Genomic DNA, 19,178 nt, shown 5'->3' on the forward strand with positions numbered 1-19,178 from the left:
CAACATCTTCTTACAGCTGAAAACCTTGAAACGGGAATTTATGGACCGCAATAGGTACCAAAGTATGAAAAATTCAGTTTTTTGATAAAAATTTGCATATTCGCATAATTAATTATGCATATATTAAAAAATACAATGAATATCAGTATTTTGACTATGTTTTCTTTTAGAGGACATGACAAAGGATGTGTGTGCCAAATTTGGTTGCGATCGGACGACCAACGGCCGAGATCTTGGGGGGGGCCCAAAAGGCCCCCCCCCCCAGTTTTTCTAGCCTCCAAAATAGCCCAGTCTTTTTAGGGTTAAGAGTCTACGATTACCTCCGCCATGCGACCTTTAAGAGTCTACGATTACCTCCGCTTTCACTACAATGTTGTAGAGAAGGTGAATATCATGGTAAACAACTTTGGATAGTAGTGTGTTCTTTTCGGTAAGTAATGCGACCTCCAAAAGTTTACGACAGACGCCGCCATCACCACGATGTTGTAGAGAAGGTGAATATTATGGTAAACAACTTTGGATAATAGTGCGTCTTTTTCGGTAAGTAATGCGGCCTCTAAAAGTTCACGACGGACTCCGCCATCACCACGATGTTGTAGAGAAGAGGCCTATCGTTGATTGGTGGTAGTGTCGCGCGCTGGAACGTCATTATCTTATTTTCCTTCCTCCGATTATGTCGGAGATCAAAACAACTCATCTTCTTCCTCCGCTTTTGTCGGAGATCAAAACAAATCCTGCCATCATTGTAGCGTGCCGCATTTGTCCACGCGCCGGCCTCATACAAATTTTAATGTATTTTTTGTTTTTGAATATCTTCCGATCCGATATCCGAACCGATTCCGATTTTAGGAGCAAAACTTCCGAACCGAACTCAGATCCTGAATTGCTCTAACTTACAACATTACCCTTAAACCCAAGAGAATATCCATCAACTAGAAATGGTCCAGCGCCGTTAACTGAAGGTTAAGTTTTTGAAATGACAGCATAACTTAGAAAATATATGGACCTAGGCTAGAGGTCCTAGTTCATGAAACTTTGCCATAAGCACTAATGTTGTAACCCGCAAGTGAAAACCCGAACCGTACCGTCCCGTATAATCCAATAATTTGCAAGCGGGACCCGCTGACCCGTCGGGTTTTAACCCGCAAGTCAATTTATCTTTGAAAAATGAAAAACATTATTTCTGCAATCCCCAACTATACAGGCTCAAATCAGGAAAATATATGTCTACTACTACCTAGCCTAGAGTGAATTTACTTACAATTTGCAAATTCGCCTTTTATTCCGGAGAGAAAATGTTTTTTGGGTGACTTTGTACCACGAAATGGGTCCGCTCTGATCTCGAAATTGAAAGCATTACGCAATTAACGCCTCGGATCGGAGCTAGCGAGCCGCAGCTCAGTGCGCTAGCTAGCCCAGGCTGCCCAGCAAGGATCGGCAGACGGCAATGTTGTTTTTCAGTCCAGGTCGGTCGACACTGCGACTCAAACAATCATAATTACAATATTCAATTCTATGGGACCTCGTCTATAAAGTAATCAAAATTGCAATAAATACCTGGATAATGATACAGTCATTTTTTTCTTCTCGTTTATCTCTATATTATTTCCTTCTGTTTTTGTATTTCATTCGATAATATGGCCGCTAAAACTCGATGTTCAGTTTCCCGTCGCCCGCGTTATGAAATTTGTCCCGCGTTTGAAAATCAAATTCTGAAAATAAACTATTCGGATATCTAGATTCAAAACTGATTTAAAACATTAATATAAGCTTTTCAGTAAGACAATTACTTGTATATCTTGTAAATACCTGCAAATCTTTTCTTTCTTTCTTTTTTGTGAATGGAATGACGCTGCATGCTCAACCATACCTCGAGGGATGTTCGTGCAGGCTCCACTCAACAACCGTAGAAGTGGTGGAGCCTGCACGAACATCGCTCGAGGTATGGTTGAGCTACCTCAATAAATCCCAAAGTCTAGTAACCTCGCGTTGGTGAGTTATCATATGGCCTAGTACTCATCCAAAATAACTTATCTTATTTGCTAATTATAACTTAAAAATCATTTGTTTTATTTTTCCAGGGGATGAGTTAAATATCAGACAAAAAAAATCATCAAAGCTCAATCTGTTACAAGGCCGACGGGAGACTCACCCACGTACGCATTGGCGCTTGTGCTAGCTAGTCTGAGCTCTGTCTCTCTGCCAGAGCTCTGGGGGACAATTCGCTCTGTAAAGGCCTCAATGACGGTGATTTTCTGCTTCAGACAGAGTTTATATTTCAAGTATATTTTTCAAAACTGCCAATGAAGTTTGATGATTTCTTCATTGTCATGTATATTTAAGTTATTAATGAGTTCATTCTCACCAAATTTAGACTCCCCCATAGAGAAATACAATTTTCGTGGAGATCTGCGTTTTCAAAGAACTTCAGGAAAAGTAAGGGTATGTGGGCCTTTATTACATGGCCAAGTACTGGAATTAGATGGAGTAAAAATTAGATATTAAATTCATTTATATCAAGTTCAACTCACAGTCTCACCCACACAAACACACCCACATCCATGATTCTAGGCATGAAAAAAACTTTAAAAATCATACAATATTAAACAACAAGTAATAATTAATTTAATAAGTGAACAGGTATTCCTCAAAATACAAAAACGTAGCATTTGAAAAGAGCCCCTGAAATATTGCAAAAAAAATGAAAATGGAGCCCCCCCCCAAAAAAAAAAATGACTAAATTTTCCCTGGCTTCAAGTTCCACGGAATAAAGTGCATTAAAAGGTTACAAAAGGTCAAACTTTCATCTTCTGAAAAATAATGAATAATGAAATCGGTTCCTCATTATGAGCTGGAAAAAATGGGACGGGAAACTCAACATCGAGTTTCATTGGCCCATGCGGTTGCTTTTGACTGCGCTGCATGCACGCACTGGCGCTGGCCTTTGAAAGAGAGCAACTCGATGTATTTATCATGTTGAACTGTCTCAGACTCAGTCCTGTTCACTATTCACAAGACAAAAATACGCCGGCATTTTTAAAAGGAAATATCTACGTCTCTAAAAGAATCTGCCACGTAAGAAGCACATGATCTTAACTCAATTTTCACTGTGAATGTTTTTATTATGCGTCGTTTATTCTCCCTTTTTTTCGCATGACGGTCTGCGGGTTTGAGAATGAACTCGGCCCGGCCCGCAACCCGCGATCGGAGGCATACCGGCAGGTTAACCCGTACCGCAACGGGTGCGGGTTACAACATTAATAAGCACTCATTCAATGAACAAGGTTATAACCTTGTCCTCAGTTACATCTCCATGTGTTGCAAAATAAGGGTGGCAATGTTTGGCTTATTTTCTCTTTTTCTATGGAACAAATGCTTGATTTTCTTACACTTTCAGTAATTGCCATCTATTGTTTTGCCTTTCAATTTTATTTTGAAGGGTTTATAGGACAGCTACAGACGAGGTAATTATTTTGAGACAACGGATTCAAAGATGGAGGAGGATTTTCCAAGAGGTGCCGTATCCAGACGCACCACAAGATCAGCAGATGACAAAGAGAAATGTTTTGTTCAACTTAGTTCCAAACGTAGTCTGGAAGATGTCTTGTTTAAGGTAATTTTATGTTTGTGGTAGAACTACATGTAGGTTAGGCCCGAGTCATCACATTTATTGTGTTTAATGTTTAAATGCTATTGATAAATGAGCTGTAAGGGTTAACGAGGGGGGGGGGGTGTTAAAACAACCTTCCCCAAAAGTTCATGAAAACTTTCCACATCTTTACATCCATGAAATGCCTATCTATTTTTCCATACTTTCTTGTAATTGTTTTTATTTAAAGGACAAGTCCACCCCAACAAAAACTTGATTCGAATAAAAAGAGAAAAATTCAACAAGCATAACTCTGAAAATTTCATCAAAATCGGATGTAAAATAAGAAAGTTATGGCATTTTAAAGTTTCGCTTATTTTCAATAAAATAGTTATTTGAACAAGCCAGTTTCATCCAAATGAGAGAGTCGATGATGTCACTCACTATTTCTTTTGTTTATTATATGAATATATGAAATATTTTTATTTTCTCGTCATTGTCATGTGAAATGAAGTTTCATTCCTCCCTGAACACGTGGAATTCCATTATTTTAACATTTTGTGCTATAGGCAAGGAGGTCCTAATCGTCAAATTCGTAAAAATTGAAATATTGTATAATTCAATTAATAAAAAACAAAAGAAATAGTGAGTGAGTGACATCATCGACTATCTCATTTGGATGTAACTGGCTCGTTCATATAACTATTTTGTTGAAAATAAGTGAAACTTTGAAATGTCATGACTTATTTTACATCCGATTTTGATGAAATTTTCAGCATTGTGCTTGTTTGATTTTTCTCTATTGATTCAAATCAACATTTTTCTGAGGTGGACTTGACCTTTAATTAGAAATTAGAAACTATCAAGAAAATGAAGAATATTTCCTTCTTTCTTGACTCTGAAAGATTGTTTTCAGTTGATGGCTTACTCTGTTAAGGCCTGGTCCCGCTGGCTGACGGACACAACATGTAATAAAAAAGGATACAGCGTACTGTACAAACAAAATTTTGGGGTGGTTCCATCTGTTTTCATCCACTCCAGACAATGGACAAAATAGGCAAGATTCTTTTCCGTTTTACATCCTCTCTGCATCCGTAAGACAAGTGCAGTGGGACCAAGCCTTTACATACATGAAAATCTACTTGTGGCTGGCTGGAGTGACCTCGCACTCACAGAGGTCACCTTAACCCACTCCACTTTCTATTTGGTACATCTTCTTTCAACCCAATCCTCCTATTACCTCTACCATTTAGTTCTTCCATGTCTTCTTTGCTTGCCCCCCCCCCCTTTCCCCTCTGACCAGCCACCTCGGACTCAAATACCCTTTTTAAAACCTGATCAATATCCCTCCTCGACACACCCCGTACTACATACTCTATTTGCCCCTCATCATCTGATCAATCTGTCTTTTCCAATATAATCCCTCAAAAAAAACTCTGCAACTCAAGTTTGAGTGCTAATAAATTTCTTAGTGTGCCATCATCATATGAAAAGTGGTATCATTGGAAAGTATGATTATTCCTCTTTACGATCATGTGTCATTTGTAATGTTAGTGTTATCATGAAATACACAGACATGATAAATATGCAGCAATGTAAAAAATGAAATGTTGCAAAATTCGTTGCCATGTCATGTTTGAGTTCTGCAACTCAAATTGCAAGTTTGAGTGCTAATAAATTTCTTAATGTGCCATCATCATGTGTAAAAGTGATATCTTTAGAAAGCATGATTATTCTTCTTTACAATCATGTGTCATTTGTAATGCTAGTGTTATCATGAAATACACAGACATGATAATACGCAGCAATGTTAGACATGAAATGTTGCAAAATGCGTCGTTTGCAATAGCGAATTTCCAATTGTTTCGAGGATGGACCGAGTGCATTCACTGTCACCTGCATGGTGGAAATTCTATAGAAATGGAGGCTCTTGTTGGAAATCAATGCATTTTGCAACATTTTACTTCTGACTTTTCTCGATGTTCAGGGTGATTGCATATTCCATGATTACAAAATCACAGCAAATGGCATGTCATTGTAAAGAAGAATAATTCAGCTTTCCAATGATACTAGTTTCATCTTTTATACTTCATTAACCAAAAAGATATCATCCCCAAAACTGAGTTGCAAAACTTTTTTTGAGGGGTTTATTTAGCAAATTTGCCATCTTGAAGCCAACAAATCATTTCAGTCATCGAAAGTTTTAATACCTAATTGATTCTACAAATGATAACTATCTCTTCTTGTTAAATCCTTTTTTCTCTAGGACTCTGAGCAAGCGACCCCCAGTAAAGGGAAGAAAAAGAGAAAGACAAAGAAGGATGAAGGTGGAGTGACAGAAGAACAAGCCTTGGAAGAAGAGTTTGAAGGAGAAAGGGACGGTGTCGTTCCTAAACCGCTCACAGCAAAGGTCAGTAGAAAACGAGGTGTAGATGATTTTTTTTGGCGAGGTGGTCTCCAGACCTTGAATCGCAAGGTTTGGTGCTCAAATCCAACAGCGGCACTTGTGTCCTTTGGCAAGGGGGTTTATCTGCATTGCCGTGCTTCACCTATGCATAGTCAATGGATAGGAAGGAATCACTTGAATGCTTGAGCACTGATCAGGGTATGCCGAAGCCGGGGTAACTGTATGCAGCCCATAGAAACATTGAATTAAGCGCTGTATAAATGTCGCATATTATTATTAATATTACTACAACAGTAGGTTACGATAGGACATTTCGTGTTTTAAATGAAAGCCATGCCATATTCACCAATCTTTGCACAGAAGTACTTGCTTAGGTACTTACATTGACTAAATATGCAAAATATGTAGTTTAGTAAGCTTAGTTTTTCCCCCAATTGGACTTTTAAATTGACCAAATTGAAATTCAGGTAGAATTAGGCATTTGAGAGAGTTGGGCCTCTGTTTGACCTAAAAAAAAAGACAAGAAATAATTACTACAACCTTTTTCTTTCAGGAATTGATGAGGGAGTTATCAAAGGCATTTGTAAAAAAAAATACTATTCCTGAGGCTTTAATTAGTGAGAAATACCCAAATCTGTGATTTCTCCAAAGTAATAAAAATGTAAGGACTTTTGTGAATTTAGCTATAAAACTTTGTAGATTACATACATAATTCTTGACCCTTGTGCAAAATTTTGAAGGAATCTGACACCCATTGCCGACATCTCAAGGGGGAGGGGGGGGGGCTAATGCCCCAATGTAATAACAAGCTTTGAAATACCCCGGAAGTATCAGGGTTAAGTAAATTGCTCTGTAAGTTCATGGGATTTACTTCTTTTTTTAGCATTTATTTCATTAAAATTCAAGAGCAGGGGTACTATCACTCACCTTGAAACTAGAAGGTCGTTTGTTCGAATCCCACCATGGCATATCGTCCTTTGGCAAGGCATCAATCCGTACTTTGCCACTCTCCACCCAGGTTCGAAATGGGTACTTGGCAGGATTTGAAAATCATTGCAGCCTGTCCAGCATAGTGGTGTGAGCCTTATCAGCGACTGGTTGGACTAGGGAGTGGAGGATGTGCATATATCGCATGCGGGAATGGCTGATCGAATGCGATGACCATGTTGAGAACGCCGTAATATATTCAATGTATGTCTTCATGAATAACTACATTTTCATTATTTGCGTGTTTCCCTCTCTACAGACATTGACTGAAGGCATGCTGGTGCTAGCGGTCATACAGGAGATACACGAATATGAAATCGTTCTTAGTCTTCCAAATGGGCTGACCGCTTTTGTTCAGATCACGGACATTTCATCATACTTCACGCAGCAGCTTCAAGACCTGAATGAATCAACTGGTGCTGATGATCAGGTATTAAAGAGAAATTCCAGTAGTTGCAGTAAACACTGATTTCATGAGAAAGTCTCTAAAACAAGGCTTAATTGTCAGTATATCATCGAGGATCTAGATCTGGTACAGTTACATTAACTGAACTTTGTGAAATATTGAAATCTACGCTGAAAAACGATCACACTGACGATCACCAACACAGATAGACACACGTGGGACAATGTATTATTATTGCTGAAATAAAGACCCGACGGAAGTGACCGAATCCGCGCTTATTTTGCTTATTTCTCAGCAATTACACAATTTCTCCCAGGATCCTTTGGCACATATTTTTTATTCATACAAACAGACACTTTGGTGGTCATTCTATTAGATTCTGTAAAAAGTCACTTTGAGATTGTTACCAAAATTGGAATTTGTCTTTAAAGCAGATTTGAGATTATTCATTGACCATTACTGACAGCATACCATTTACTCTCTGTTTTGGTATAGTGGAACCTGTATGCAAAGACTGGCCATTGGAGACAAGCAAAGTGCTCTTTATGACCAGGGCCCTGTCTTACGAAGAGTTGTGATTGATCACAACAATATTCATAATTAATAACGACAATATATAGCATTTATGAGGCCCCGATTATCTAGTTGCCTATTCAATGGTGCACTATATATTAACCTGGCTTTAGTGCCAGCTTCTATAGGTGCTTGGTGTATATTATTATTATCATCATCCGATAGTAGTTGGCCAAGAAACAAAATGGTCACAGGATTGTTCAAAATGATTCCTCTTTTGTGCTCTAGCTCTTTAAAGTTCAGGTGGGTGTGTTATAAATATTGCAAATGACTTTACATGCAGCGAATCTTTCTTGTGCTGTATATCCATGTGTAGCTGACAGTCAAAGAACGTGTTCCAGCCGAGCGTAAGTTCATGAGCAGGTTGTACAAGGTTGAGACAGTAATTCCCAAGGCCCGAGTTCACAAAGGTGGTTTTGAAAACCCACGGTTGAGTCCATGGTTTATGTAGATTTCCTGTATAAATTTCGCTTAATTTAGCGTGTATCGGGCACATATGTAAGAATATGTCCAATGCTAATGCATGCTTTTGTCACAGTGTGCCAAATTGACGCCTGTTACCGTTGTTAAATACGCTATTTTATTCATGAGTCCACTGTTTTTATTCATGAGTCCACTCTTCAAACAGTGGACTCATGAATAAAATAGCATATTTAACCATGGTAACAGGTGTCAATTTGGCGCACTGTGACAAATGCGCGCATCAGCATTGGACATGTTTTATACACGCGCCGATACGCGCTAAATCAAGCGTAATTTATACAGGAAATCTACATAAACCATGGATTCAACCGTAGGTTTTCAAAACCACCTTTGTGAATTCAGGCCTATAAGTTTGTAAACCTGCTCCCATATAATTCTGATCTGCATCTTTTCTAACATCTTGAATAATGCTTTTACATTTCAGGAGCTTCCCAACATTCGAGACGTGTATGAGGTGGGGAACCTGGTCCCTTGTAAGATCAAGTCACTGGGTGCATCCAAGGATGGCCATCGTCGTATCCAGGCCTCGCTTGATTACGAAGAAATCAACTCAGAACTCAGCATCTCTCTCATCAAAGTGGGCATGGTGAGTACAAACATTAGTTAGGAATAATAATAATGATAAATTGATACTTATATAGCGCATAATCAATTAAAATTGCTCTTTGCGGTTTATACAAATTGCTCTCCAATATTACAATTACACTACAACAAAAATAAATACGTTTTCAAATTTCTTTTAAATGATTCAACAGAAGTACTTGATCGAAGGTGAATTGGTAAACTATTCCATAATTTGGGACTGCAAAAATCAAAACTAGCTTCCCCCCTTTTGAAACAACTCTAGGAATGTGTAAAATTGTAGTGTTTTCACTAGAAAGAAGTCTGTAATGTGGCCGATGTGGGGATCTAAGTAAGCTATAGCGATTTTTGGGTGCCATATTATGCATACACTTATAAACTAACGATGCAACCTTGTAAGAAACTCTTTTGTCAACTGGTAACTAGGGCAAATGCTTTGATAAAGAAGTGGCCCGATCATACTTGTGAGCTTCCAAGACAATCCTAGCGGCGCAATTTTTAATGCGCTGCAACCTTTCGCAATCTGTTTTATTGATATTGACCAATAGCGAATTTGAGTAATCCAGCCTACTAAGCACAAGGGATCGGATAGTATGACTACAAATTTGGGGCCCGTTTCATAAAGGACTTGCAACAGTTATAACTTTGCCATTGTGGCAACTACCATGGAAACGTTGATTATGATTGGCTGCTGAGCCCTGTTACCATTGTTGTTGTTATGGCAAAGTTACAACAGTTGCAAGTCCTTTATGAAATGGGCCCCTGGAAGTATTCTGACTCTGGCCTTGTAATCAGGGGACCTAGTGTCCTGTGGCGATTCTTAATCCACATTTGGAATACTCCCCAGGGAGGGGAAAAATGCAATCAGGGTTCCCACAGTCATGGAAAATCCTGGAAAAAATTGTGGTCATGGAAAGTCAGGGAAAAGTCAGGGAATTTGGAAAATTTGTGAAAAGTCATGGAATTGCATTTACGTTTTGCCTTGGTAGCTTTCCAGTTTGCCGTGTCTCGCAACTTTCATACTCTGCTATTATAATTGGTGTTCATGATTTCCATTTTTCCCCAGTTTTGTGACATCCCAAATTCTATTTAATTTCCGGGCCATCACAGGAAGTCGTGGAAAGTTCATGGAATTCTGTTTTCAAGTTCCTGTGGGAACCCTGAATACATGTATTGTGTGCGGCAAGCCGGGATCTGATGACTGGGGCAATATGTACAGTCAAACCTGGGGGCCGTTTCTTAAACTGTTCGTAAGTTAAGAGCGACTTTAAGAACGGTTGGTGATCCTTTCTTACACGCTAAAATTTTGATGTACCATTTAATACAAGAAAAGATCACCAGTCGTTCTTCAAGTCGCTCTTAACTTACAAACAGCTTTATGAAATACCCACCAGTCTCTTAAAGCCACCCACAGGAATTTGAAAAAGTAGCCACTGAAGGCAGGTTCTAGAACACACAACTTTTTCAAACGGGAGGCAATTCTGGTGGCCACTAAAGACAGGTTTTCACTGTAAACAAGACTGGCTAATAAAACATGTTTGACTGTGTATCTAAACACTTCAGATGTATTAAACACTACATAAAAGCGGAATTTTATAATGATTTCTTTAAAAAAAAAACTTTGTTGAAGTGTGAGTTGTTTGGGGAGCGAGCTTGCTCAGTCAGTTTAAAGCATCTGCCTGTTGAATGAAAGAGAGTGAGTTGGATTCCATTCTAGGCAGATGACTGGAGCATGCATGGTGTGTTGCTATACATTTCCTGTTTCGACATGGGCTAATTTTACAGTGCATCCGTCCTTCATGGTAGCATGATACATGCAGGCCCTTTGTTGAGGAGAGTCGCCACGTTTGCACATTGCGAGCCCGCTGTACTGATTATATATGAGTAGGGGAAAATATGGAGTAGCGGTCCACTTTTGTTGTATTTTCAAGACTGCATATCATTTAAATCAGATTTGGTAAAATTTTTTTGAAGAACAGATATCCCATTAATGTAACAAGTCTTTTGATGATTTTACCCTTTCAGACCCTTCATGGCTGCATCTCCAGTATTGAAGATCACGGCTACACCATCAACCTCGGCATCAAGGGCACCAATGCTTTCCTGGCCAAGGACGATGCCGCCAGGGGCGCCAAAGGCAGGGCGGGTGAGGCCATGAAGGCCGGGAAGCTTGTGACGTGCCTGGTCAAGGCGGTCAAGTCCAATGGAAGGTCCATCATTCTGACCTTTGATCAGGAGAGGTTAAAGTCCTCGAAAGCTACCAAGTCCACGCATACCACATTTTCTTCTCTGATACCAGGGACGAGACTTGATGTCATGGTTACCAAGGTGATTATGATTGGGTGATTGGGAATCTATTCTACATGTGACAATGCCTAAGTCAAGTCTCTTTGGACCTCAGAAATATGTTTGATTCGGGAGAAATTTGACTTACAAGATATTATTTAAAATGTTTTGCATATTCTCGGCCCCGTCTTACAAAGAGTGATGATTGGTCCGATCAACCTCAAGTATACGGCAATCCATCCATGTCATAATTTTTTGCTTTAGGAAATTTGCATGAAGTCCTATAAACAAAGAGAAGAATGCTGAATTTTCAAGAAAATTTGAAAATACATCTTATCAAGAAAATATTTTGAACAAACATGTATTTTAGATGTTGACGTTGCGGGCTTTACATAGTTGTGGTTGAGTGGATCGATCGTAACTCTTGTAAGACAGTGCCCTGGTCTGAAACATGCTTCGAATTAGTCAATCATTTGACTTATGGAAGGTTGACTTATTTATGAGTATCTGTGAATATGATAGAGCGAATAAGCTGTGTCATTTATTTTTGGACATTTTTCTTATGAAACAAATGTTACAAAAGGAAAAATCAAATTATAAAAAATATTTGAAGAGGTATGATCTTTTTTTTAAAGCCCACGTGAAAGCATTTTCTCAGCGTTGTAGTAAGGGCGTTACAAGGGAATCGTGTTCATTTTGAATTAATCTGAAGTTCCAAAATCATGGGACTACTCCTTACGGAGCAGAGGATGTGCAGACATTGTGTGCGTGTGTGCGGGAATGACTGATTGAATCCGACCGAGGTAATACTATATCTGTAAAGCGCTTCAACACGTTCCGATGTATGAAGCGTTATATAAAAGCGGATTATTATTGAAATCAAACATACGTTCTTTGATTTACACAGTTTGTTGTTTATTTGCATTCAATTGCAGCTCAACTTTCTTCCAACTATAAAGTGTTTTTGTTATTTTAAAGGCATTTACGTTTACATTAATCTGTTTTTTTTTAACCCTGTGTATGTCATTGAGTAGAAAACTGCTATTATTAATCTAAGGCTAAACTTTATTTTTTATTTGAAATCCTAGGTTCTTCCCAACTCTCTGATCACAGACATCTTTGGTCTCTACAAGGGCTGTGTAGATCCTATACATCTCAAGGACACTGCTGATGAACTCACCAAGTATGAAATCGGCCAGAAGGTATGTTTACTCTCAAAGTTCTTGAAGTTTCATCACACATTACTTTCTGCAATACGAACGGTACTTTAGTCAATGCAAAGAGAATGAACTTTAAATTTTTTGAAAATTTCTTGTGAGATAAGGATTATTACCATCTGTCATCTGACAAGTCAGATCTGTAAATTCTATGATTTTAATTAGCTAATGGTCAAAGTTGTCTTTTAAACTGATAAAGCAGTCTTTGTCAGAAAAAAAATCAAACGAGTCCTCAAATGCTTCTGGGTCTTAGGTTTAGTTTACAATCAAAATGGTTGAAATTTTGATGTCTTGTTGCAGACCCTTTGTAATCAGTTGAAATCATTTGATTCAATCAAATGTATCAGACAAATAAAACACTGAAAGCTTGATCAAAATTGGAAAAGGAATAACAAACTTATGTCATTTTAAAGATTTGCATTATTCCGATGAAACAGTTCTAGGCATGTCTTCCTGAATATTCAATGAGCCAACTGATGATGTCATATCCCCAAAGAACCCCTTCCCCCCAAAAAAAATGCAATGACAACTGATCTAGTGCATTACATATTCATTGCCGCAACTTATTTCATTTCATTATAAGGGAGGCATATCATTAACATGTGTATGAAAAAATGAAACAAGTACAGTTTCATGTAATGTAAGAAAAAGGAAAGTGTGGATGTGACATCAGCCCAGCTAAAAGAATATTCATGACAACGTGCATATAATATAACTGTTTTCACAATATATTGCTGAAATTTAAAATTTAATAATTTTGCCATTTGTTATCAGATTTTGATGAAATTGTAAGCATTTTGCCCTGTGAATTTAACTTTATTCATTTAGATATAAATATTTTCAGCCCAGAGTACCTCTTTATGACTAGTTTTATTGAACAGTCATGGCGTTGAGATGAGGATGGGTTTTCAGATAACGAATCCATGTCACTCTCTTATAAAGATATGATACATATATCACATAATTCTGCTTGGGTATTAGTTACCTTTTAAACAGTTGTAATGATTGAGAACTGTTCCAAGATAAATCTGGCATCTGTGATTCTGACTTATGCCCTTAATGGTGTATGCTAATTTTATACAATTAGATTTTAATATTCACGTTTTTGTGCACCCCGCCCCTCCCCATGATTCCATAGGTCACTGCCGTTATTCTGTACAACTGTCCAACCACCAAGTCCATCGGACTCAGCCTGAACCCAATTCATCAGAAGTTGTCCTTTGACCTTACCACCGACTTCATCCGTGACCTTTCACCCGGTGACATCGTTGAAGATGCCTTGGTGGTCCGAGTCCAAGAGAAGGACAATCTTATTGTACAGCTGAATAAGAAAATGAGAGGCATTGTTTATGTAAGTAAGAGTGGATGAATCTTCGTACATAAAATCTAGAGTAGATAATGATTTTTTTTTTTAAGGGCTATTTTTACCTTTCATTTGGCCAATTGCTGAATTATAGAGGCTACTCCTTTCATTGTAAGGGCTACTGATTTGAATATTATTTGTAGCAGATTGTGGGCAGCTGTCAAAAGGTCATTGCCCTTATGGGCTATATTTAAATTGTGTAGTTAGTGGGTGATTTAAAGTTGGGTGTTACATTTTGGATTGTGATTCCTAGCTCTAAAACCTATATTGAGTTAAAACAAATAATCCACATCACAATACTGACAGCTCAACACATAGTGGCCCGTATTCTCAAGTCAGGTTTAACTTAGACCATGGTCTAACTGCTAGAATTATGGGAAGCCAAAAGTGTCAAAATTTCTATTAAGTTGCATGTTTCTTATGTTTACTGTGCTTTTTCCTGATTCATCGATGGTGAAGACAAATCATCTATTTATACTTCCTAGACAATTATGAATGATTTGAGAGCCCAATTTGAAATTTGATATATCTACTGTTAGTGATTTATGTAACAATTGGCTATCCATACTTAAAACCACAAATTCAAACCTGAATTTAAGTTAAACCTAACTTCAGAATACGGGCCAGTGACTTTCAGGACCATCTTTATTGTATGTTTGGTGGTATACATGTAAAAGATTGAACTAACACCAACAACAAGAGGTTAACACTCACCTTGAAATCACCCAATGTAATTTAAAAGTCACAAGATTTTGGTGTTACTACCATATTTTGTAGGCTTCGGGGGTGTTACAATGAAATATTTATGATCCATTGCAAATTTCTGATTCCAATATTATAATTGATATACATCAATTGTAACTAGAGCAAATTGATTTTTACTGCTTTTTGCAAGTGGCAGACAGCAATCAAATTGCAAATTTGCAATTATGATTGAGTTTTGACCCCAAATTGACTCATATTCTTTAGTCAGTCCAGGTATTCAAATTCTTCCCAATACCACTCTATTTCTTTTATCTTGCATGGCGTTACATACTTGTTAATAATGTTTTTTGAATGTGTTTTATTTGAATTTTAATAATGTGTAATTTTATATACCGGAATATGCAATACTCAATGGTTTTTCATGAGGGCTCGCATGCCTCTGGGCAATAGTATTGAATGTTACTTTTGCGAGCCCTGGCCCATGGAAAAACCATTTTTTTACTTTTTTCTTCTTTTCTTTCATTTCTACTTTTCATATTTAATTGTTCGATTTCAAATTATATTTACATTGTACAATTTTTGTATGTTTTTATGGCCGAATAAATTATAATCATGATAAATAATATTGATAATTGATCCTATCCTATTTAGTATTCCCATGGCAGTGATGACAAGCAGAAGAGGCACAGTCCGGCGAGCACTGGGGAAAGGGTCAGGTGTCGTATCTTGAACTTCAACCTCTTTGATCGGCTGGCCATTGTGTCTTTGAGGCAGTCCATCTTAGATAAGCCATTCCTTGGGATCAACGATGTCAAGCCAGGCATGCTGGTTACGGTAGGAAACATGTTTTATTTTGTATTTGGACACTGGTTATTACTTTTAGACTGATGGTTTCTTGGCTCTTATTGTTACTGCTTTCACATACTGTTTCAACCCTGTTTTGAGCAATTTTGGTGTGCATGCACTTATGAAATGTTGAGTAATTTCAGAACCGCGTACCTGGGGGTCGCCATTTTGGTCTCTAAAGTTGTGCGAGACTTGAAAGTAAAAAGTCAGCTAGCAACGCGGTCAAAAATCTTTGCCCAGCGGATTTATCGCAAAAAATGTTGGGGGGGGGGCTGAATTCAGCCCCCTCCTAGTCTTAATTAGGGTCAAGAGACAAGCAGATAGATTTTAAAATGAACATGTTTAAAAATGATAAGATTTTCCTTGTAGCTATTTTGGAGGGCCATAAGTACACAAGTAAATTATCATGATTGATTGATAGCATGATAGTACAATGTTTAATGAATTATGTTAGGCCTTTGTAGATTCAAAATAATTTGGAGATTATAGGTTCTCCAGTATATTGAATAGTATTTTCATTTCAATTAAAAAAAATCAATTTGGGCTTCTTTGTACTTAGAGAATGTCTATTGTATTTTCATTGCTAGAAATATATATATAAAAAAATATCAAGTGATTAGTACTGCAAAATTAGAATCATCAGACAGTTTCTGTATTTTTATTTCAGTGCTATTTTTTGAAAGACACAATTCATTAATATTGGAAATATCCTTGGAGCAAGTGCATAAAGACAGGCTCGATTAAAAGAAATCCCAGATATAAAATTTCCAAGCAGAGCAGAGTTTTTCAAACTGACCTCAAAGCGATGGATTAACAGTTCTCGCACAAGATTCTTGGAAATTACTGCTTTTCGTTCTGAATCTCAGTGAATTTTTAAAAACTTTTTCTACCAGTCAGTCTATCAGTGTGGGTGCATCGTGTTCTTGTGGTTCAGACTCTCACCTTTGATACAGAGGGTCGTGGGTTCGAATCGTAGCCATGGTGTGTTTTCCTTCAGCAAGAAATTTATCCACACTGCTGCACTCGACCCAGTCGTGGTGAATGGGTACCCGGTAGGAGGAATTCCTTGCATGCACTGAGCGCCTGTGATGGTAGTTCGAGCTAAATCCGGGGTAATAGCAGCGCTTTGTATCCTCTGGCAAAAAGAGCTTTATAAATCTAGCTATCATTGTTATCACTGCATTTATGCATTGTCCACATTCTTTTGCTAAACCACATTTTCTGCACATCCTTTTTTCATAACCTACTGACAAATTGAAGTTACTGATTTGTTCTGCTTTACAGGGAGTGATCGAGTCGGTGATGCCGAGAGGTGTAGCTGTCAAGATTCAGGATCGGATCCATGGCTTTGTTCCAAGAACCCATTTGGCTGATATTCCTGTTCAGAAACCACAAGAAAGGTTCACCGTTGGGTCAGAAATAGAATTAAGGGTAAGTAATCCTCATTTTCCTAAGTATATTTATTGGTATTTTACATTAGAAGTTGCTGAGGAGGTATAGATTATTCTACATGGTATTCTGCAAGTTATTTTGATGACAAGTGTAATTCTAAGTATTTTTGGTCGAGAGTCTGATTGTATGCTGCTCATCATCAATGCTACCACCATCATTTTCGGCATCATCGTCGTCATAATCATCTTCGTCATCATCGTCATCATCATCATTATCACCACCACCGTCGGCACTATCATCATTTTCACCATCATAAACACCACCAACTTCTTCATCGTCGTTCTCATACCATGAAATTGTTTCTGCATCTTCAACATCAACATTATCACTAGCATCGTCATCGTCAATCTCCTCCTCATCTTACCGTGAAGTTGTTTCTGCATCTTCACCGTCACCATTACCACAAGCATCATTGTCATTCTCCCTCCTCCTCATCATCGTCATTTTCCTCCTCATCATCTCATTCTCCTTATCATCATTGTACCATGCAGTTGTTCTTGCATCTTCACTATCACCACTACCACCAGCATCGTCATCGTCCTCCTCGTCATCATACCATGCACTTGTTTCTGAGATCCCCTGATCAATACTAATTCCACCCCTTTCATCCCCAGGTGCTCCTTGTTGAACCGTCTAAGAGGCGCGTCCTTCTCACCCACAAGAAGACCATGGTGAAATCCAGTCTGCCGATCCTTGCCTCCTACTCACAGCCCAAGGTGGGCATGTGGGTTCACGGCTGCGTCGTGGCTGTCAAGGACTTTGGCTGCATCGTGTCCTTCTACAATGATGTCAAAGGTGAGAGATTGGTGGAGTGGATTCTAAAGCCCAGCGCACGCCATGCGATATGATGCAATGCTATTTTTCAATAAATTGCATTTTCCATTATATATGAAGGTTCCAAGAAGTAAGATTATTTCATTTGAAGTGCGGCGTAATGTTAGGAATAATAAAATAAGAATTTTGCTTTGCGGCAAGCCCTGTGTGCTGTGGTCAGAGTAAAGTACAAATTGGCTTCATGGTGCTGCTGGTGATGACGTCATTACGCTTTGGACATCAATTTGCTTTTATTCCTACAGGGAGGCTAGAACTAGAATGAAATTTGATTTCCATTGTCCTACCACTATTCTGAACTCATATCGTTAAAGTAGAAATATATTGAAAATCGTAAAACTGGAGAATCATATATCACAATAAAGGAGAAAATAAGGAGAACACGATGGTGTACATCATTTATCATGGAGACGGATGAAACTCAGTTAATTGATAGTTTAAAGTTCTCTCTCTGAATGCTTCAAACACGCAGAATTACGTCCGCGAAATTGGGGATTTTTTTATGACGTCACTGTCTGTACGAGAGGCGTGATTGGCTCTCCCACGTGAAGCTCCACTTGCATGCAAAACCTGTTGCAAGGGTACATTTTCTCCACATTGTCACTGAATACTTCGATCCCGAAATGATCGAAAGAAAACCCAGAATTTTATCTAGATTTGGATTTTCAAATTGATGATTTTGAGATGAAGAGAATGATGATGAAGTGAAACAACACAGTGACGTAGTTGGAGGTAAATTGGGGGAATTACGCCGATGATGATGATGATGAAAATTCAACTTGCAACACAATCACAAGTAAAGTCATGTACATACCGATTCGCTACCAATTCATGCTGCTGGAAGTGCTAGCTACATGTACACCGCGCGGGCCAAATTGAATTCATGCTGAACATGAATAACCACATCCAGACAGTCTATCATAAGAAGGAAAATGATATAACTGTACTTACAAACAAGTGAATAATCCGAACCTGAAGGCAAATCAACTCAACGAATAGTACCAGACGATATGGCATATGCACTGACGATAAACTTCATGTGGCTGGATAGATTGTCACTCGTTCTGTTAGATGTAACTTTTATCTCATTAATTTGACAAAATTACGAAACTCGGGGAATTATTTTTCTATATAAAAATATAGTAACATCTCTTATCATTTTTTGAATTACGATAAAACCTGTTTTGAAGGAAAACGTTGAGGTAAATTAAAATTAGATGTAAAAGATCATCCCATCATGCGTAGCATTATGTGATCGTAAACAAACCATCACAACAACACATGCCGTATTGTTTGCTCGCCTTGGCTGAGACTGAGAGAATAGATCTATGCACGTGTTGCACAGCTCTCAATCAGCAAGGAAGGAATACGTGCATGTTTGCGATGGTTTGTTTGCAATGACATACAAGCTACGCATGTTGGGGGGGGGGGATTTAAAAGTAATTTTAGTT

At 38.2% G+C, this 19,178-nt stretch overlaps 1 protein-coding gene across 1 annotated transcript in view; it reads left to right on the forward strand.

Moving 5' to 3' along the window:
* LOC121425114 overlaps positions 1–19,178 on the forward strand; it is a gene marked incomplete at its 3' end in the record, with an annotated part of 55,786 nt that overhangs the window by 13,915 nt on the left and 22,693 nt on the right. Inside the window, exons 2-11 of the mRNA XM_041621096.1 lie at positions 3,440–3,613; positions 5,856–5,999; positions 7,243–7,413; positions 8,870–9,031; positions 11,053–11,355; positions 12,402–12,515; positions 13,669–13,881; positions 15,250–15,432; positions 16,729–16,875; positions 17,511–17,691. Coding sequence (XP_041477030.1) covers positions 3,494–3,613; positions 5,856–5,999; positions 7,243–7,413; positions 8,870–9,031; positions 11,053–11,355; positions 12,402–12,515; positions 13,669–13,881; positions 15,250–15,432; positions 16,729–16,875; positions 17,511–17,691 — 1,738 coding nt within the window. The remainder of the gene's footprint in view (positions 1–3,439; positions 3,614–5,855; positions 6,000–7,242; positions 7,414–8,869; positions 9,032–11,052; positions 11,356–12,401; positions 12,516–13,668; positions 13,882–15,249; positions 15,433–16,728; positions 16,876–17,510; positions 17,692–19,178) is intronic.

Source organism: Lytechinus variegatus, chromosome 12 (genome assembly GCF_018143015.1).
Source record: "Lytechinus variegatus isolate NC3 chromosome 12, Lvar_3.0, whole genome shotgun sequence".
Taxonomy (NCBI): domain Eukaryota; kingdom Metazoa; phylum Echinodermata; class Echinoidea; order Temnopleuroida; family Toxopneustidae; genus Lytechinus; species Lytechinus variegatus.